Source organism: Phocoena sinus, chromosome 1 (assembly GCF_008692025.1).
Source record: "Phocoena sinus isolate mPhoSin1 chromosome 1, mPhoSin1.pri, whole genome shotgun sequence".
In the NCBI taxonomy this organism is placed as follows: Eukaryota; Metazoa; Chordata; class Mammalia; order Artiodactyla; family Phocoenidae; genus Phocoena; species Phocoena sinus.
Window position 1 is genome coordinate 159,699,444 of NC_045763.1, and position 22,427 is coordinate 159,721,870.

General features: G+C 40.1%; 1 protein-coding gene across 1 annotated transcript in view; it reads left to right on the forward strand.

Moving 5' to 3' along the window:
• Positions 1–18,119, forward strand: part of EFCAB2 (EF-hand calcium binding domain 2) — a 130,788-nt gene extending 112,669 nt beyond the window's left edge. The window contains exons 4-7 of the mRNA XM_032651921.1: positions 12,260–12,339; positions 13,168–13,210; positions 13,324–13,390; positions 17,887–18,119. Of these exons, the coding sequence (XP_032507812.1) occupies positions 12,260–12,339; positions 13,168–13,210; positions 13,324–13,390; positions 17,887–18,002 (306 nt within the window). The 3' untranslated portion in view covers positions 18,003–18,119. The remainder of the gene's footprint in view (positions 1–12,259; positions 12,340–13,167; positions 13,211–13,323; positions 13,391–17,886) is intronic.
• The last annotated feature ends 4,308 nt before the right edge of the window (positions 18,120–22,427 follow it).

Below are 22,427 nucleotides of genomic sequence, written 5' to 3' on the forward strand. Positions count from 1 at the left end.
CCTGAGGCATGTGGGATCCTAGCTCCCCGACCAGGGATCGAACCTGCATCCCCGGCATTGGAAGGTGAAGTCTTAACCACTGGACCACCAGGGAAGTCCCTAAGCAGCATACTTCTAAATAACTCACGAATTGAAGAAGAAATCACAAGGGGAATTAGAAAATATTTTTCCCTGAACAATAATGAAGATACAGTGTGTCAAACTTTGTGTCATGCAGGTAAAGCAGCACTTAGGGGCCAGTTTAGCATTTTAAGTGTTTATATTAGAAAAGACAAAAAGATCTAAAAGTAATTATCTAAATTCTCATCTTAAGAAACGAGAAAAAGAAGAGCAATGTAAACCCAATATAAATAGAAGGAAGAAAATTATAAAGAGCAGAAATCAGTGAAATACAAGATGAACAGAGAAAATCACAGAAAGCAAAATACTGGTCTTTTCAAATACAACTGATAAACTTATAGCTAAGGACATTAAGATACAAATTACCAATGTCAAGATTAAAGGAAAGCACAGGGAGCTATACTCAATATCTTGTAATAACCTATAATGGAGAAGAATCTGAAAAAGAGTATATATATATATATATATATATATATATATATATCACTTTTCTATATACCTGAAACTAACACAACATTGTAAATCAACTATACTTCAATAAAAATTTAAAAATAATCTTTCAATTTAATTATGAAATTTCCCTTCTACAAATTCTTAATAGTATGAGATCTGTAGTTACTGATCCCTGCTTCTTGAAGCAAAAATTAAAGAGTAACTTCTGTGTAAAAAAAAAAAAAAAGATAAAGGAGGAGTTATTATCTTTCAAACATTTTAAGAGGATAATAAGGAAACATTATGAAAAACTTTATGGCAATAAATCTGGCAACTTAGATAACTGGACTGATTCCCTGACAGATAAAAATTACCAAAACTGACCCAAGAAAAACTGGAGAATTCGAATAGTCTCATATCAATTACCAAAATTAAATTTATAATTAAAAATTTCCCACAAAGAAAGCTAGAGATTCAGATGACTTCACTGGTGAATTCTCTCAAACATTTATAGAAGTAGTACCAGTTCTATACAAAAATCCTTCTGAAAATATTATAGGAAAGAACACTTTTCCAACTCATTTTCTGAGGCTAGTATTACTCTGATACCAAAACCAGACAATCATATTACAAGAAAAGAAAACTATAGACCTTATTAACATAGATGCAAAAAGTCCTTAATAAAATTTTACCAAATCAATTTCAACAATATGTTAAAAAGGGTAATACATCTTGAGCAGGTGGCGTTTATCCCAGAAATTTAAGGTTGGCTTAACATCAATCAATGTAATTTACTACATTAACAGGCGAAGTAGATAAACCATATGTTCATTTCAATAAATACAGAAAAAAACACTGAAAAAATTCAACACCCATTGAAGATAATAATATCCAGCAACCTAAGAATAAAAGGAAGCTTCTCAACCTGGCTGAGGGCATCTACAAAAATACCTAAGGCTAACATCTTACTCAGTGGTGAAAGCTCAATGCTTTTAACCTAAAATCAGGAATGTCTATGTTCATCACTCCTATTCATCATAGTACTTGAAGTCTTAGCCAGTGCAACAAGGCAAGAAACAATAAAAAATACACAGTTTGGAAAATAAGAAGTAAAACTGTCTTTATTTCAAACAACATGATTGTTCATCTAGAAGATCCTAAGAAATTTACTAAAAGCCATTAGAACTAATATATGAATTTAGCCAGGTCACAGGCTACAAAGTCAACATACAAAATGAATTATATTTCTATAAACTAGAAATTAACAATTAGAAAAATGAAGTTAAGCAAGCAGTTCCTTTTACAATAGCATAAAAAGTGAAACAATGAAATTTAACAAAGGTGAGACATATACACTGAAAACAGCAAACATTATAGAGGGAAATTAAGATCTAAATAAATGCATAGAGATACCTGTTTGTGAATTAGAAAGCTCAATATTTTTAAGACGGCAGTTCTTCTCAGATTGATCTATAGATTCGGTACATTTTCAGCCAAATCACAGCAAGCTTTTTTGAAGAAATTTACAAGCTGACTCAAAAATTTGAATGGAAAAGTGAAAGACCTAGAACAACTGAAATAATTTTGACAAGAAAGGGCAAAGTTGGACTTACACTACCTCATTGCAAGATTTACATGAAGCAGTAATCAAGACAGTATTTTATGTGTACACATATTGTGTGGTATTGTGCACAGTGTGATATTGTGTACACTGGTCTGATTGCTGTGGCTAGGACTTCCAATATTATGTTGAATAAAAGTGGCAAGGGTAGGCATTCTTGTCTTGTTCCTGATCTTAGAAGAAATACTTTCAGCTTTTTACCATTGAGTATGATGTTAGCTGTGGGTTTGTCATGTATGGCCTTTCTTATGTTGAGGTATATTCCCTCTATACCCATTTTATTGAAAGTATGTATCATAAATGGATGTTGAATTTTGTCAAAAGCTTTTTCTGCATCTATTGAGATGATGATATGATTTTTATTCTTCAGTGTTTTAATGTGGTGTATCAAATTGAAAATTGATTTGCAAATATTGAACCATCCTTGCATCCCTGGGGATAAATCCCACTTGATCATGGTGTATGATCCTTTTAATGTATTGTTAATTTGGTTTGCTGACATTTTGTTGAGAATTTTTGTGTCTATGTTCATTAGTGATACTGGCCTGTGATTTTCTCTTTTTGTGGTGTCTTTGTCTGGTTATGGTATTAGGGTGATTCTGTCCTCATGGAATGTTGCTTTCTATTCAATTTTTTTGGAATAGTTTGAGAAGGATAAATGTTAACTCCTCTTTAGATGTTTTGTAGAATTCACCCGTGAACCTTCTGATCCTGGACTTCTGTTTGTTGGGAGTTTTTAAATTACTGATTCGATTTCATTACTGGTAATTGGTCTGTTCATATTTTCTATTTCTTCCTGATTCAGTCTTGGGAGATTGTATGTTTCTAGGAATTTATCCATTTTTTCTAGATTGTTTATTTTATTGGTATAAAACTGTAATCTCTCGTGATCATTTGTATTTGTGTGCAGTTGTAACTTCTCTTTCATTTCTGATTTTATTTATTTGGGCCCTCTCTTTTTTGTTGTTGGTTTTTTGTTTTTTTTTGCGGTACGCAGGCCTCTCACTATTGTGGCCTCTCCCGTTGCGGAGCACAGGCTCCAGACGCGCAGGCCCAGCAGCCATGGCTCACGGGCCCAGCCACTCCGCGGCATGGGGATCTTCCCGGAACCGGGGCATGAACCCGTGTCCCCTGCATCGGCAGGCAGACTCTCAACCACTGTGCCACCACGGAAGCCCTCTCGTTTTTTCTTGATGAGTCTGGCTAAAGGTTTATCAATTTTGTTTATCTTTTCAAAGAACCAGCTTTTAGTTTCATTGATTTTTTTTTTTAAGTCTATTTCATTTATTTCTGCTCTGGTCTTTATGATTTCTTTCCTTCTACTAACTTGGGGTTTTGTTTGTTCTTCTTTCTCTAGTTGATTTAGGTGTAAGGTTAGGTTGCTTATTTGAGATTTTTCTTGTTTCCTAAGGTAACCTTGTATCAGTATAAACTTCCCTCTTAGAACTGCTTTTGCTGAGCCCACAGGTTTTGGATCATCATGTTTTCACTTTCATTTGTCTCTAGGTATTTTTTAATTCCTCTTTGATTTCTTCAGTGATCCACTGGTTGATTAGTAGCATATTGTTTAGCCTCCATATGTTTGTGTTTTTTTGAAGATTTTTTCTTGTAATTGATTTCTAGCCTCATAGCATTGTGGTTGGAAAGGATGCTTGATATGATTTCAATTTTTGTAAATTTACCAAGGCTTGTTTTGTGGCCTAGCATGTGATCTATCCTGGAGAATGTTCCATGTGCCCTTGAAAAGAATGTATTCTGCTGCTTTTGGGTGGAAAGCTCTATAAATATCAATTAAGTCCATTTGGTCTTATGTGTTATTTAAGGTCTGTATTTCCTTATTGATTTTCTGTCCAGATGATCTGTCCATTGATAAAAGTGGGGTGTTAATGTCCCCTACTATTATATTACTGTTGATTTCTCTTTTTATGTCTGTTAATATTTGCTTTATGTATTTAGGTGCTCCTGTGTTTGGTGAATATATATTTACAGTTGTTATATCTTCTTGTTGGGTTGATCCTTTTATCGTTATATAATGTCCTTCTTTGTCTCTTGTTATAGTCTCTTCATTTTGCTTAATTCTCTTTGTTTACTTCTATGTATTAGGTAGGCCAGTTTTGTTTCCCAATCTTGGAGTAGTGGCCTTATGTAGGAGAGTCCCATGGGGCCCAGCAGCACACTCCCCTCTGGTCACAAGAGCTATATGCCCCCTCTGTGGGCTGTGTGTGCCCTTCTGTTGTGGCAGGGCTGACTACTGTGGGCATGCTAGTAAGCGGGGCTGGTCCCCAGCCCAGTTGGCTGCAAGGCCCTGCCTCCTGCAGTGGCTGTGGTCCTGCTGGAGGGTGGGGTAGGCTTCCCATGTGGTTGGCTGAGCAGCCTGGTGAGGGGAGGCAACCACTGCCGGCCCACTGGAGGTCAGGGCTTGGTCCATCCAAGGCTGTCTGTATGGCCTGGGGAGGGGCGTTAGGGAGAGGCTGCTGCCAGCTCACTGGTGGGTGGATAAGCCTCCAGCACAAATATGCTAGAGGGAGGATTCCAAATGGCACTTGCCAGTGCTGGTGTCACTGTGGTAGAAGAAGCTCCCAGAAATGGCTGCTGCCAGTGTCTTCATCCCTTGGAGGTCCAGCTGCTTCCTGCCTCTTTGGGAGGCTCTCCAAGATTAGCAAGTGGGTCTGACCCAGGCTTCTTTCAAACTACTGCCTCTGTGCTAGGATTCGGAGTGTGTGAGATTTTATGTGTGCCCTTTAAGAGTGGAGTCTCTGTTTCCTACAGCCCTCCAGCTCTCTTATACACAAAGTCAGACATTCTGGGGACTCATCTTCTGGTGCAGGACCGCTGAGCTAGGGAGCCCAACATGGGGCTTGAACCTTTTGCTCCTTGGGGGGAACCTCTGCAATTGTGAGTATCCTCCTATTTGTGGGCTACCTACCTAGGGGTATGGGTTCTGGCAATACAGTGTCTCCAGCCCTCCTACCTGTCTTGTTATGGTTACTTCTTTATATCTTTAGTTGTGAAAAGTCTTTCCTGATAGTCTTCAAATAATTCTCATAGGGAGCTGCTTTGTAAGTAGTTGTAATTTTGGTGTGCCTGTGGGAAGGTGTGAGCTTAGGGTCTTCCTACTCTGCCATCTTGGCCACACCCCCAATCCATCACCTTAATACAATCCTTGTTAGTATTTCAGTGCGCTTCCTCCCATATTATTTTCCTGTACATGGTTTTAACATGACAGTAATCTTATAGTACAGTTTGGTATATATAGTTTTGAACCTTGCTTTCTCCTTAATATATCACAACGATTTTCCATGTTATTATAAAAATTTCATTATTTAAAAAAATACATGCTGATTAAAATTGGACAAGAAAAAAGTAGGGGAGTGATCTCTCTTGTATCCATCACTCAAACACAACCAGAATATTTTACCTTTTTTACTCAGTATTACATCAAGATGATTCTTTCATACTATTATCAAATTCTTAAAAAGTAACATTTTAAGAAGGAAATCCTGTCATACACAGTAACATGAATGAAACTTGGAGATATTATGATATGTGAAAATGCTAGTCACAAAAAAGACAAATACTTCATGATTCCACTTACATGAGGTATCTAAAGTAGTCAAACTCTTAGAAACAGAAAGTCTAGGGACTTCGCTGTAGTCCAGTGGCTAAGACTCCATGTTCCCAATGCAGGGGGCCCAGGTTCGATCCCTGGTCAAGGAACTAGATCCCACAACTAAGTGTTCGCGTACTGCATCTAAAGATCCTGCATGCCGCAACGAAGATCCCACATGCCACAACGAAGACCTAGCACAGTCAAATAAATAAATTAATTAAATAAATAAATATTTTAAAAACCCAGGTCTGTTGTTGAAGATAAATAGACAGTTTGAGTAAAATTGCTTCATAAAATATAAAAACAGTGATATTTTTGAATTAACATGTTGTTATAAATGTGATTTTTAAATATATCTTTGGACCTAATAAAGTTTATACAGTATTTGCATATTTATTGTGCTAACCAAATCTCAACCCAGGTTAGAGCTTTTCCTCCAGTCTTATTGCAACACAATTTTAAACAATTGCTTTTTATGTAAATGGGTAGAGGATTACCTTAGTGGTAATTGCTTCAATATTTACTGCCTCTGTCAAATAGGAGAGGGCTCTACTAGGAGTAGGGAGGGACACTCAATGCCTCCGTGGAGAGAAAATGAAACTGAAGGGTGTGAAACAGTTAGTGTAACTGGAGCCTCTTACCCTCCCCACCCCAACCCTGACCTGAGGATAAAATGGGGAAATTAATGGCTTGACAGCCACTGAACTCCCCTCATCACTTCAAATTATAGAAACTTACAGTTGGAAGGGACCTTATTGATTACATGGTTTAGCCACCTGTTGATTCTTAGACTCTCTGATAGTCCAGCCAAAAGATGATTCAGTCTTTTTTGATACTTCCAGTACTAAGAAAGAGACTTATAACCCAAAAGAAGTACATATCCCAATTTTTACACAATAGCCTCTGGAATGTTTGGAGAAAATAATTTTTCTAAAGTAGGTAGCTTTAAGATTTTTTATTTGTAAAGATAATATAATTGGCAAATGCCAATGAATTTTTTTTATTATTTTATTCTATTCAAAGTAGAGAAATATTTTCTAAATTGTATTTTGGTTTTGAAACATGATTTATGTCCAAATTTGTATATGTGGTATTCAAGTCGAACTTGAAGTATCTCCTTATCTCCTTGTTTTTATATTTTTTACTATAAGTAGTTTTAAAAACTCATATGTGTATCATATTTGGTGACCTGGAGCTAGATGAAATGTAGGCGCTTTATAAACCATCTTAACTACTGGTATTATCTTGCTTTCTTGAACCATGAAATAGTTCAGTTTATTGACTGATTGTATGTCACTGGGGAGAAATGAATTTTCACTGTGTTTTATTATACCTATCAGTGAGTTCAGCATTAAAATAAATAATGCTTTAATGAGAAAAAAGATGGCCTGATGATTTCACTGTGGGAATGGGAGAAAGAACCCTGGGCTATGATCCCATCAGAACACATGACCGACTTTGAGGACCAAGATAGGCACTTCACTTCCCTGTGCCCAAATTTCCTCAGAAGCAAAACAGATTAAGAAAATTGACTTTTGCCAAAGTAGAGTGAGAAACAGTATTTGCCTCATGCTTTGAGACTTAGATAAATGTTGCTTTAAAAAAAAAAAATCCCACAGTATTTACATATTTATTGAGACTTCTCTGTATTGGGCACAAGGATGCAAAGAGACTATGGACTGTCTGAAGGCACTGTGCTAGCCTTGTGCAGGTGGCCCCTTTGTGTGGCAAGGAAGCAGTGTCTTCAGGTCGCCTCTACCACCATAGTTCTTTGGAGGAGGAGAAGCCAGGTGTATCAGGGCGGACACCTGCTGGCAGGCTATTAAGATGAATTCACAGGATGGTACTTGAAGGCTAAGCTGAGGATCTTCCTGCAAAGAGGTTTTATTTCCTTTGCATTCATAAATGCTACTGAGGTTACTTTCTAATTATTACCTCCTTTCAAGCTCATAAGCCTTTCTCTTAGATGAAACAGACTAGATTATAACTTACTTTGCCTCATTCATTTTTGTAGTAACAAGATACATTTGTTTTGTTTGTTCTTGTCTTTTGAAGAGGAGGGAGGTGTTTGGTGGCTGTCTATTATTCTCCCTCTCCTATCAGTCCAAGAAGCATGTAGGGGAACAGCAAAGGTGGAGACATCACTGCTGCTAATCCACATACCCTGTCGTCTAGGCAGGGATCCAGGGCTCAAGGGACAAGATATTAGCCTAGCAGTTTAATATATTCACGTCACATGCCATGTGACATTTTACAGATAGGAGGCAAGATCAAACTTCTGTAAAAAGTTAGGTCCATATGGTGGGTCGTGGAGGATGTGTCTAAAATTTTAGCACCAGAGATTGATTCTTTTAGGAGGAGGTATCATTGCATGATATAGAATCAGAAGTGTGTACACTATTGATTAAAATAATGATAATCGGGCTTCCCTGGTGGCACAGTGGTTGAGAATCTGCCTGCTAATGCAGGGGACACGGGTTCGAGCCCTGGTCTGGGAGGATCCCACATGCCGCGGAGCAGCTAGGCCCGTGAGCCACAACTACTGAGCCTGTGCGTCTGGAGCCTGTGCTCCGCAATAAGAGAGGCCGCGATAGTGAGAGCCCTGTGCACTGCGATGAAGAGTGGCCCCCGCTTGCCCCAACTAGAGAAAGCCCTCGCACAGAAACGAAGACCCAACACAGCAAAAATAAATAAATTAATAAACTCCTACCCCCAACATCAAAAAAAAAATAATGATAATCATAATAATTCAAGGCTCACAAAGAACCTTTATGTCATATCTCATGTAAGGTTCACAACAATGTGCGTGTGTGTGTTTGTGTGTGTGTGTATAAAGTTTGCTAGAGCTGCTGTAACAAAGTACCACAAACAGTGGCTTAAACAACAGAAGTTTATTGTCTCACAGTTCTGGAGGTTAGAAGTACAGAATTAAGTTGTTGGCAGGGTTGGTTCCTTCCGTTGACTATGAGAGAAGGATCTGTTCCAGGCCTTTCTCCTTGGCTTGTAGATGGCTTGTCTTCATGTTCACATGACGTTCTCCCTGTGTGCATGTCTATGTGTCCAAATTTCTCCTTTTTATAATGACGTCAGTCATATTTGATTAGGGTCCACCCTAATGACCTCATTTTAACTTGATTACCTCAGGGAGTACCCTCTCTCCAAATAAGTCACATTCCGAGGTACTAGGGGTTAGGACCCCAACATATGAATTTTGGGAAGATACAACTCAACCCATAACTCTACCTATCTATATATGTATATATACAATATACTATAAAGAATGGTTCAATATCTGATATATTTCTATTAAATCTTAAAGACATTTTAATATGTGGATTTAAATAATCATTGAGCCATCATTGCATAACATTTCTAGAAAGTAGTGTTTTTGTCCTGTCTTACTCATGGCCTCATAAAGTTAACTAGTTTGTCCTACACCAAAAATAATAGAAACACCTCTTATCCTCCCTCTACCCACTCATTTCCAGATTGCCAAGAGTGGTATTCTACCCTACTCTTCTTGTTTCTCTTTTATGGTAGAGGAACATACCAGGTTTTTTTTAAATGCCTTTTATTTTTTATTTATGTTTTTTAAACTTAACTTATTTATTTTATTTTTACTTTTTGGCCATGCTGCACAGCTTGTAAGATCGTAGTTCCCTGACCAGGGATTGGACCCAGGCCCTCGGCAGTGAGAGCACAGAGTCTTAACCACTGGCCCGCCAGGAATTCCCTAAAATGCCTTTTAGAAAACCAGTGGAATCCAAATAAAGCATAAAGTTTAGTAAATAACAATGTGTCAGGATTGGTTCATTAGTTGTGACCATGAACCAAGTGTAGTTGTCCCATAATAAGGAAAGGGTAAACAATCGAGGAAGCTGGGGCGGGGTGGGGTGGGGTATATGGGAACTCTCTACTATCTTTGCAAGTTTTCTGTAAATCTAAAACTATTCAAAAATAAATTTATTTAAAGAATAAAAAAGTTTTTATACTAGAAAGTAGTATATATTATACAGTACATTAATGCTGTATTTAGAAATATCATATAATTGTATTGTTTTTATGCCATTGCTTGTACGTCTTTTAGTACAAAAGAACAGATTAGTTGTGGCCTCTAGAGGACAGTGTTGAGTCATAGAAAGATTTTCACAATCTGCCTAAATTGAAGATGGACTTACACATTTTTTCTTCCTTTTTTTAACCCCAAGGCCCCTGTTTGTTCATTATCCCTCTTTAAAAAAAAAAAAAAAAAAAAAAAAAAGCTAAGGAAAATGTATGCCTCATCTGCTATCCTGATTTATTGGAGATTTGCTTTAACTTATTATTTTTGTGGAGTTTTGGGTCTACACAGATCTATCAGGCCAGAATGACCTGCAACATTTTCACCCATGTTCAGAGCACCAAGGGCTTGTGGAAGTTGTGCAGGAGTGTGGCGATGGGGGGGGAAGCATTATGAGGGACATAGTATGTGTTTGTGAATTCTCATGTGATGGAGAGAGTGCTATAGAGTTGAACTCCCTTTAGAAAAACTAAAAACAGTTTGTAGATTAATGAAGATGCTCAAAAATTAAAGAAGAGCTTTGATCTTTCAAGGTCAAGACTGTTTGCTCTGCAGTGGTTTGTTGGGGATAGGGAAAGGGAAACAAACCATTGCTCTAGCTTCTGGAACAGATTTCTGGATTAATTAGAATAGAAACTCATCATTTTAATTTAAAAATTGTCCCTCCAGAGGCAGTCTCATGAGATTGACATTTTATTTTTAAGAGGCTTGCGGGGTTGGGAGTTACAGAGTGCTACTCAAGCACATTGGAGCCATGTGAACCTTAATTTGCAAAAAGCTTGCCTTGGATCTAGAGGCAGCTGGAAATAATTGTTCATGTATTGGTGGGCTCAGAAGTTCTGAAACACGTCATTCTGTCATTAGATGGATGACATTTTTTGCCGATAGTGGAGTCCAAGGGCTTCACTCATACTAGGTAAGAATCTAGTATAAACATTCAAAAATAGTTGTCATTTGATGACAGTGTGTTCCACTTAGCAGCACCTATAGATTTCTTATCTTTTGCTCAAAGAATAAATCTTTAAAAATCTCCACTGTTGAACTGGGATATGTGAGCCTTTTAATAGAATTTTTGAAAGGGAGTGGAAAATTTACATCCCCTCATAAATAGCGTGACATGAAAGTTAAAATTAATAGCGTATTGGTAGCCACACCATCGAAGTTGAACCTCGTGGGCATGAGTCTTCCTCATTCTCATCTGATGGTGCTGGGTACCAAAAATTCTTTCTTAGGTATTGTCTTCTCTTAATTAGTGGTGATATAGCAACGTTCCACAGGCCATCTGGTTATTTAATAAGTATTACAAGGATTCGATGGATATTTTAGTCCTTGACATTGAGATTGGTCCCCTAACCTGGTCTCTTACCCAGTGTTCCTTATCTCAGGGAAGAACATTACTCCATCCCATTTGTGCAAGTCAGAATCCTGGGAGTTGTCCTTGACTCCTCTTTTTTTCTCATCCTTGCACATAATAGATGCTGTGCCAGGTTTTATTGGTTTTACTTCTTAAATATTTCTTGAAAGCACCCACTTCTCTCTCTATGGCCACCACTCTAATCCAAGCCCTTGTCATATCTGCTTAGACTACAGCAGAAGCTGGCTGACGTACAAACAGTGTGAGCTTTCAGACACACATCTATGAGACCTTCAGTGATTTAGGGTAGCAGTGTCCTAGGATAATAACCAAAGTCACTTTCAAGGATGGTAACACCCTGCACGTTCTGGTCCCTGTTTCTCTCCCCAGCCTCATCTGAAAACATTCTCCTCCTTTCTCCCTGTGCTCAAGCTTCCTGGCCTCCAGTGCATCCCACAGGGTCTTGTAATTTCATCTACCTGGGACTGTCTTCCCTGCTGTCTTTGTCTGATTGTCTTCTACCCTCCTTTATAAATCACCTCAAGTGTGATTTCTTCATGAATGCCTTTCCTGATGATTTGGCCCAGAAAAGTTTTCTTTATTCTATGCTCCTTTACTTCATTGTACTTAACATAAACTTATAATTAGACACTTAGCTTTGTTGTTTGTTGATGGATATATATCTCTGCTACCAGCATATAAATTCTGTCAGTGGAGACCATGCCCAAGTATGCTCACTATCAAATCCCCAGCACTTGACACAGTGCTTGGAAAAAAGTAGTTGTTCAATACATTTGTTGAATGAATAAGTGGCTTTTGTTTTTTTGGTTTTTTTTTTTTTGCGGTATGCGGGCCTCTCACTGCTGTGGCCTCTCCCATTGCGGAGCACAGGCTCTGGACGTGCAGGCTCAGCGGCCATGGCTTACGGGCCCAGCCACTCTGCGACATGTGGGATCTTCCCGGACCGGGGCATGAACCCGCGTCCCCTGCATCAGCAGGTGGACTCTCAACCACTGCGCCACCAGGGAAGCCCTAAGTGGCTATTTTTTATTGAATGCTTAGGTGGAGGAAGAAGAACCCACTGGATACATTCGATTTGAAAAATTTCTTCCAGTGATGACTGAAGTACTACTGGAAAGAAGGTAAGAAAATAAGTGCAATTGTTAAGGTAAGGTAATGATTGGACTTGCATTAATCTCAAAACACTTGGCTTTTTCACTTTATATGTTATACTCAACCAATATTTATCATAGGATAGCTTCCTTCTAATTTTTCTCTATACTTCTGACCTGCTGGTTGGTATGTGCTCCGAAGTATCAACCACTTCAGTATTAATCTAATAAGCAAAGTGTAATTAAAGGGCAAATAAGCTGCAAAAAGCATAAATCAACAACATTCTTATTACCTTCTGTTCTGAATTATCAATGATAATAAGAATTAGCCCTAATTATTTTTCTAGAGAAAGTGTAGCATTAGCTTACCATAGTTGGTTTACTGTAGAAATTTTGTTCCCAAATAAACAAAAATAACCAAAGTCACTTTCATGGATGGTAACGCCCTGCACGTTCTGGTCCCTGTTTCTCTCTCCAGCATCATCTGAAAACATTCTCCTCCTTTCTCCCTGTGCTCCAGCCTCCTGGCCTCCAATGCATCCCACAGGGTCTTAGTGCATGTAATTTCATCTACCTGGGAGGAGATAATAATGGGAACGAGTTTTGTTTGGATTATTTTCCACAATAATGAAAAAGCTAATAGATAACATCAAACATGCCAGTGATTTTTAACTAAGTATTCCTTGTGGCTGTGGAGTACTTTCAACTTTATTATCTAGATATCCAAAAATATTTCAGTGAGGAAAGTATTATTAAATATCCTAGTATGTTAGCAGCTTTTTTTTTTTAATGTGATCATTTGTTACGTACAGACTGAGCTAAATACTGTGGCATTTACTCCTTTTATTGCATAATTAGATATAGACCAATTCCAGAAGATACCCTTCATCGAGCTTTTGAGGTGTGTAAATTCCAGATTTTATATATATTTATATTTACATGAAAAATTCATCATGCAGAATTTATTTACCAAACAAAAAATATAATATCTATCTATCTTTTCTTTTCCCTTAGGTGTTAGATCCAGCTAAACGTGGATTTCTTTCTAAGGAAGAATTGATCAAGCATATGACTGGAGAAGGTGAGAGTGATTTATTACTTACCTTATAACAGTAACTTATTCAAGTGATTAATAATTTAAAAACAATTAGGCAAAAGTTCTAGGGGATACTTTAAAATCAGTCATTCCAGTTAAAAGGAGTTACTTACTCTTCTTCTTATTTTGGTTTTGGTGTGGTTTCCATTTTGTAGGGGGTAAGAGAACAAAGAATAAGTTAAGGGGAGATGGATTATTGCCTTGTAGGATTTTGTAAAGTACAATGATACTTCTATAAATTGAAGTCATTCCATTCACTTAGAGTATTTCCAGAATAAAGGGTATGCCACCAGGAAAACATGAACTATCCATCACTATAAATCAATGCTTGTTACTAGATTGAAGATTTGAATTGGGGTCTATAAAAATTTCTTTTATAAAAACTTTTCAGTGGGTGAAGTTAGGGATAATACAGCCTCAAATAAATATGAATTCACATAAAAATTTTCAGTTTTTTATGCTAATGGTACCATATATGTCTGCTTTGCACTTGCACTGTACACACCTGCATGCACACACACATACATACACATATGTGCACACCTATGTATGCCAACATATTTCCTTTAGGAATTCCCTCTGCTTAGGCCGATGCGTAAATTTGTTTTCCCTGAATGTCAGTAGCCTAATGGACATTCTTTTGAAGCCATTCTCATATTGGTCGCTTCCCCTCTTCCTATATAAAGTTAGAGCTCCATCTCTGTTCAGTTCACTAGTTCATAGATGAGTCCTGAATGATTCAGAGTTGCTAATCACTTGAGACAATCAGGAGTGCAGGGAATTTTGAGTCAGGAAGATTAAGACTGCATCTCCACGTGCCACTGATTGGACCATTTTTGACCTGATCCACCATTAGGTGAGAATACAGGGGGTGAGAGAAAGAGTGGCATGATCGTCATAACTGCCGTCCAAGAACCCATGACCTTGTTAAAATTATCTTAGGGGTTAACTTTGATGGAAGTGTTATGTTTCAAAGCACCAACCTAGGAATTACTTTAAGGGAAGTAAATCCTAGGTTATATTAGGCAACATGGATTTCGTCAAAACAACCAAAACAGTTCAATGTCATTAGTATGACATGCCCACTGTGTAGGTGAGGGATACTAAGCACAGCGAGAGGTAATGATACTAAAATCAGCTCCCTTTCTCAAGGAAATTATAGTCTTACTGGAGGAAATAAAACCAACGTATAAAACAATTCAAAATATAAGACAGTAGAAAAAAGTGAGTATCAGAAGATCAATGTGGGCTGGACCAGCCTGGAAAGCTTGGTCTGGGAAGACTTAAAGAGAAAATAGGTTTGTTAAGATGGTAGAATTACCTGGGTGTTTATTGAGAGCAGGGGTAAAATCTTCCGCATTGTAGCACCTCCCACGCATAGTAAGTCTCAGCAAATATTGGTTGAATTGTAGAATGGGTGAAGGGGCTGATTAGGGGGAGACGTAGATTGATAGAAAGTATGAACAAAAACTGGGAGGTGGGAACGAGCACGATATTTCGGGAGCCTGTGAGAAGACAGGGCCCAGAGGATCTTGTTGGCAAACGGTAGGAAATGAATCTAGGTCGATTGACTGGGATTAGATTGCGGAGGCCGGGGCTCAGGAGAATTCATCCTACGGGCAATGGAGAAGCATTGTAGCGTTCTGAGCAGGTGAATCACACAATGCAAGAGAGATTGTGGGAAGGTTAATCTGGTGCTGGTAGGTTTGTGGGATGATCGAGAAAGAGGAGAGACTGGGGAGACCAGTTAGGAGGCTAGTTCAGCATTTTGAAGGGCTGTATCTGGCAGTGGCAATGGGAATGGAAAGAAGGGATTGATACAATAGGACTGTCTACAGAAGGATCCACAGGTCATGATGAGTAACAGAGTGCCAGGGACAAAGATGGGAGCTGAGTCAAAAGTAACAAGGCTTTGGCCTGGACGACGGGTATTACGGTAATGCTACTGACTGAAATAGAGCAATCAGAAACAGACTGCAGTGGATACAGAGACAGTGCAACTTTTCACAGTGTCCACAGAATATTAATCACTTTGAGAATATGCATTCTAAATGCCCAGGATGTTGTATGGTGAACATAATAAATCACATAGAATCAAGTTCCTGCAAGATAGAAGTCTACATGTGTCCAGGTATGTGTATTGTGTCAGACAGCATTTAGCAGCAGGGAAGATCTTGAAGAAAACTTTTCGAACAAACACATATCGCTGCCTATGTGCCAGGCAATGTTCTAAGTGCTATTCAAATAATAACATTTAATTCTCATAACAAGCCTATGAGATAGGTAATATTATTATCATCTGCGTTTTATAGACAGGAAAACTGAGACACAGAGAGGTTAAGTGACTTGCCTGGGATCTTAAAGCTAATGAGACAGTAGAGCATTTGAACCCAGGCAGTCTGGCTCCCAAGCTTGTGCTTTTAATCCTTAAGCTATTTTCCTCCCCTCCTTAATCAAATACTACGTATCTCTTTCCTTGCCCGAGGAAGCAGTGACCACCTTCCATTTTTGTTTTGTTTTGTTTTGTTTTTTTGTGGTACGCTGGCCTCTCACTGCTGTGGCCTCTCCCATTGCGGAGCACAGGCTCCGGACGCGCAGGCTCAGCGGCCATGGCTCACGGGCCCAGCCGCTCCGCAGCATGTGGGATCTTCCCAGACCGGGGCACGAACCCGTGTCCCCTGCATCGGCAGGCGGACTCTCAACCACTGTGCCACCAGGGAAGCCCACCTTCCATATTTCACTGTGAGCAAAACCTTGTTCCAAGCAGTCAAGTGTGGTTCCTGGACCTTGAGTTGGACTGCTGGCATGCAGACCCAGTTCCACCACCCACTGGCTGGGGCTGCCTGCCTGTTTTCTTTGTGTGCTGGTGTCCTCAGCTGTAAGTGGGGATAATAGTTCTTACCTCTCATGAGGTGGTTGGGAGATTAACTTAGTTAATATCTGTGAAGCACTAAGCTCAGTGCCTGGCACACGGTAGTCCTCGATAAATGTTTATTGTCAGTATTCTCATGAGGACTTACATGCCCAGCAAAGTTCATTGCCAGTGGATTTAGTATTTAACAATCAGGTTATAAGAAAGATTCAGAAATTGTCTTTTGGGGCTTCCCTGGTGGCACGGTGGTTAAGAATCCACCTGCCAATGCAGGGGACACGGGTTTGAGCCCTGGTCCGGAAAGATCCCACATGCCGTGGAGCAACTAAGCCTGTGTGCCACAACTACTGACCTGCACTCTAGAGCCCGCGAGCCACAACTACTGAGCCTACGAGCCACAACTGCTGAAGCCCGGGCGCCTAGAGCCCGTGCTCTGCAACAAGAGAAGCCACCACAATGAGAAGCCCACGCGCCGCCACAAAGAGTAGTCCCCGCTCTCAGCAACTAGAGGAAACCCGTGTGCAGCAGCGAAGACCCAATGCAGCTAAAAAATTAAATAAATGAATACATAAAATTAAAAAGAAAAAGAAATTGTCTTTTTAGGCATCTTAGGCATTCTTTCTTTCCTTAAGACGTAAACATGATTTCAGAAGAACTCAAGCACGTTCCCATTGTTTGGTAATACTATCATCATTGTCATAAAAATCCCCACTTGAATAATATCTGTATTATTAACTGAATTCCACCTAGAAAACGTTGTTTGTAGTGGCAGGTGACAAACTCAGAAATTTACCTGCTTGGATTAAGGCCCTTTAGGGGTGAGCTGGCGATTTGGATGCTTCTGTATTTTTGTTTAATGTCAGCACAAAGTTCTATCTTAAATAGATGACAGTGTTTCCAGTGTTCTTCCTGAATTTGCTTTTCATCTTGGTGAAACCAATATCCAAGATGGTCTTCAGCTATTACCTGAATCCAGCTAAAGCACACAGATTTTCTATCCAGCTTGTGGTTTCATTTGACAGCAGCACTGGGCCAAACTAGAGCAAAGAGGACTGTTTTGAACTGGCTGATGAATGCATCTGTCACTGCGTGCAGCTGGATCACTAAATTGACGTACCCTGGTTAGAGAATATTCATAGACATTGTTATAGCTTAAACCTCTGTTATCTCTTCTTCAGCATTTCTGCATAGCAACCAGTTAATCCTTTCTTCATACCCTTACTAAATATAATGATTAGACTCCCTGTAAAACTATGACTTCAGGTTAATCCTTTGGCGATTTTAGTGGTTTTAATTTAAGTAAATAAACAACCTTATTTATGATGTTTTCATGTCCTCCTGCTGTTTTGGCTGAAACGATTGATTCTATAGGTTGCTTGAGATACGATACCTGCAAGGTAAAATAACTCCAGAATTTGCCAGGGGTCCAACAGCATGCTCTTTGAACCTCTGGACTGTCACGATGTGCTGGCTTTATGGCCCCAGGGAAAGTAACTAGAGACACGATGGGGGATGGTGGGGCTCCACGGCAGTTAAGTGGGCTAGTGGAAAGAGAAAAAAAAAAATCAGAGGATTGTAAATGATGAGTTTCCCTTCTTGTTCCTCCCAGGTGAGCCTTTTTCTCAGGAGGAAATGGAAGAAATGTTGTCTGCTGCAATTGATCCAGAATCGAATTCAATTCATTACAAGGACTATATAACGATGATGGTGATAGATGAAAATTAAACACTCTACAGACTTCATTTCTAATTGAAAGATCATTTTAAGAATTGCTTGTCCTTGTTAATTTCACATTTTATTTTATAATTCCTACATACTGCTAATTAATGCCTTGTGACAACTATTTCAAGATATTTTGTTTTTTAAAGGTGATCATAACAGGGTAAAACACAAATTTATTTAGTATGTCTAGCCCTATGGAATGACAAACTGCTAATTATTTTAAAACTATTCTTAAAATATAGATATTGGATATAAAACCCAGGTTACTTTCAAATTAATTAAGCTGACAAAATGAAGAACGATTCGAATGACCCAGAGTTTTGCATGTAAAGATCTTGGGTTGGGGCAGAATGACCATAAATTGAAAATGAGTAGTAATGTGATGACAGCTTCTTTTTAAAACAGCGAGCACTTCAGCAATCAGAATGTGGAAGGAAAGTCATTGAAGCGGATATTAATAATTAATTTCCTACGAGTGCCAATTATAAATCTCATTTGAGATGACAGTAACTTAGCATAAAAATTTAAATTTGCTGATCTAGCATGTTACCTGCCATTTATGGAATAGCTAAAGGAGTTGAGATAATTGAACCTTGAGCAAAGAAGACTGATTGGAAATCGGTAATGTAAGGAAGTGGCAATTCTCTTGTGGTCTTTAGAATTCTTAACCTATTCAGAATACCTGTCATGAGAATATTGTCCTGAATACTGAGTAAGAAAATTGAGAAATGTTATGGGGTGCAGGAGGTACAGCTGTTGAAAGAGCGGGATAAAGTTATCTGAGCACAAAGAATCACAATGGAAAAGCAAAGGGGAAAGTAAGATAAAGGAAAATGAATAATCTTCCATAACCTGTATCATTCTTTCATACACACACACACACAGTGATCTCTATTTAAAGATGCTTCAGCACTACATGTGCCTATATATACATATAAACATTTAATGCCGCTTGTGATTCTTCCTCCTAGGCATGCAGGGGGCTGCTACTTAAGAGACTCTGTCATTGTTCATTCATTCATTCATGAAACATTTACTGAGAATTATTAGTTAATGTACTAGGAGCCGGAGTTACACGGTGAATCAGTCCCTAACTAGTCGAGATCACAGTTTAGTGAGGGAGACCTGCAAGTCAATCAGCAACCACATTTCAGACAGGGCACATGCAGGGCCTCTAGTTGCTTTCTGAGTGAAGAGGACGGTGGTAGGTTACAGAGCTTGAGGAGAGTGGTAAAATTTGGAAATATCTCTTGTGGGAAATGGGAGAGAGAGTTGAGAAAGAGCCCATGTAAGAATTTCAAGAAATCCTGGAGGATTTTGTTCAGTAACTCGGGCCCACGAGCAAAAATGATGGATTGTTGTATTGATTCAGGGTTAAGGTTTATCATCTGAGTGAGATGGAGGCAACCAAAGGTCAAGGGAGTAGAGGAATTCACAAGAAAGCAGTTGTAACAATGCTCTCTGGAGTCTGAGTAGTAGAGATACATACAGGTAGGAGTGGGCTCTCAGACCGGGAGACGGAGGCAGGCCCTCAGGACCTCCAAAGGGGCAAACAGCTGTGCAGGGGGAGCGAGAGATGATGGGCTTTCCTGCCATTCCTGAGTAATTACATGCTTTGCTTGAAATTTGACTTCACTGTGTTTTTAGAGTGTTCCTTCATTCTCCTGTGTTATTATTATAATTAATAATAATAGCTAACATCTGGGGACTGCTCACTATGTGCCGGGCACTGATCTGAGTGCTTTTTATATATTAGCTGATTTAATCCTCCCAGCCACCCAGCGATATGGGTCACAGCTATAAGGGGTTGTATTCATCAGTTTGTGCTAGGTTATGCTGTGATACCAAACAACTCAAGAGCTCAGGGCTTACTACAGTAAGAGTTCTTTTTTGTTCATGTTTTGTGTCACCTGGCGTCGGCTGGGCCTCTGCTTCATGTGTCGTCTTCGTGCAGCTCATCTACTTCCTAAGCAGGGTGACCATGTGTCTTGGGTTACCCAGAGTGGTCTCAGCCTACATTTGTTGTCCCAGTGTAGTTGTTAATAGATCTCCCTCTTAGAAGCGTCCTGGTTTAAATGATTAATATGTGGTCTCATCCCATTTGAAAAATAGTGAATAAAGATGATGCTGAGGAATCATCATTTATAGAAGGTTTTATGACAAGTAACCACAGAAGTGTGGTAATGGGAGGCATTTCTTTCTGCACTAGTGTCCCGAGATTATGCCTGGGTGAGAGCCAAGTGGAGGCCTGATGTGCCACTCACTCAGCTGCACTTGTTTAGAACCACCACCCAGAGATGAACACGAGCCACATGCCCTTAGGCCAGGGCAGAGAAGTATGAGGCAGGGGGTGTGGTGACCCCCAGAGCTTTAGCAGACAGGTGGCTTACGATAGGCGACACACTGCAGCCGGAAGGGAGGGTGCCAGAGACACGAACACCCTTGAAGGTGGAAGTATACCCAGAGGCATATCATTTAGCAGCCGCGGCCGGCACCAACATGTAGCGTGAAAGCGTGTGCTGGTGCCCAACGCATAAGCCCAGGCATGGACTTGTTCGGAGCCCACAGGGTATAGCTCTGACTTGTCTTCTCTAAGCCCGTTACCCTGCATGACCCCGGTCATACCGGAGAAATGCAGGCTGGTGAATTAGCCCCAGTTGCTTCATAAATGGTGATATCATATTCTTTTCTCGGGAAGGATGCCTCAGGATTGGGTACCCCCAGGTCTCACCTTCTAGAATTCTTTCAAAAGTTCCGACTGATGTCAAACTTCACTCCCCGTCTCAAGGAAATACTATCTCTTCAGTAGTCATAAGAGTTAGCTTTATGGAATATGATTCACTTTAGCACAAATTTGTTTTTATAAGGCCATGAAAAAGTACAACAGGCTTCCCACAGAAGTCTCACCTTTATCTCCTAGCTGCAGAATAAATGTAGCATATTTGCAAAAGGAACACTTTTCTTGGGGGCTCCCTGGTGGTGCAGTGGTTGAGAGTCCGCCTGCCGATGCAGGGGACACGGGTTCGTGCCCCGGTCCGGGAGGATCCCACATGCCGCAGAGCGGCTGGGCCCGTGAGCCATGGCCGCTGAGCCTGTGCATCCGGAGCCTGTGCTCCGCAACGGGAGAGGCCACAGCAGTGAGAGGCCTGCGTACCGCAAAAACAAAGGAACACTTTTCTTTATACTCCAACCATTTTGATTCATGTTTTACCTCTTTTCGCTCATCTTAGCCATCAACATCCAACTTAAATCACAATGGCATTTTCCTGGCAAGAAGAGTGCTTGGTCTCCTGTGTAGATAGTTTGCTTGTCCTTATGACTCTGGGCTTCTGCAAAGCCTGCCATACCAGGCCCTGTGGAAAGACAGGTCCGTTCTCACACGTCTGGGCTGGGGAAGCTGCATGACTCAGGGTCCGGGGTGCAGGCCTGGCAGTCTGAAGATCCTTGCACCCTGACCTAGGCTTTGCTTGTGACTCACTCTGGATCAGGTGCTTCCCTCCTGTGCATCTCTGTCTGGAAAATAAAGAGCCCAACTCTAGTTCTTCTTCCACCTTCCAAAAGCAGGGCAGATGTAGTCCCCTTTGCACATACCAAATGTCCAAGTGTCCAATGGTAAGAGATTAAGAAGAATGTCTGAGACGACAGGCTGGTTGGGATTTTCACCGGCAGGATTATTTTCTGTGGAATGAGGTGCATTTAGGGCTTTCCCTCCTTCCTTCCTGCTTTCCTTTCTTTCCCTTTTCTAACTGCTTCCAGTTAAGAAAGTACCTTGTTTATATAGCCAGTTCCCTATAGAAGATCCATGTCACTACATTGCCCCTTCTGGGTAGGTTAAGTAAGCAGAGATCCTCATGGTAACATGTGCCCTGCCTGTGCCAGGTGTGGCTGTCTCCGAGGCCTGCACCTAGTGAAAGTGTAGGTTACTTATCACCTGCTTAGATGCACCTGGGAGGGGGTGCTTGTTAGAAATTCAGACTCCTGGGTCCCATTCCAGACCCCTAGAAAAGACTCTCTGGAAGTGGGACCAGGAACCCACATTTTCACAGATATTCCCAGGGGAGACTTACGCATGTTACAGTGTAAGAACCACTGTCTGGGGCAGTGTTATATTGTGAGAGTGTGGGATTTGGAACTGGGCTCTGCCACTTGGTGCGTAGGTGATTGTTGCACATGTTTAATATTGCTGGGTCTCTGCGTCTTATTCGTAAAGTGGAAAGAACACCTACCTTACAGGGCTGGTGTGTAAATGAGAAAATGAAAGTGAAAATTCTTTAAAGATTAAAGCGTGACAGAAATGATTATTTACAGGAAAAACAGCAAGGGAGGGAGAGAGGAAGGGAAGGAGCAAAAGGAGAAAGAGAGGGCGTGGGAAGGAAGGGAGAGACAGACAGGCCAACCTGCTGCCTGGGTATAGACAGTCAGGAGTGT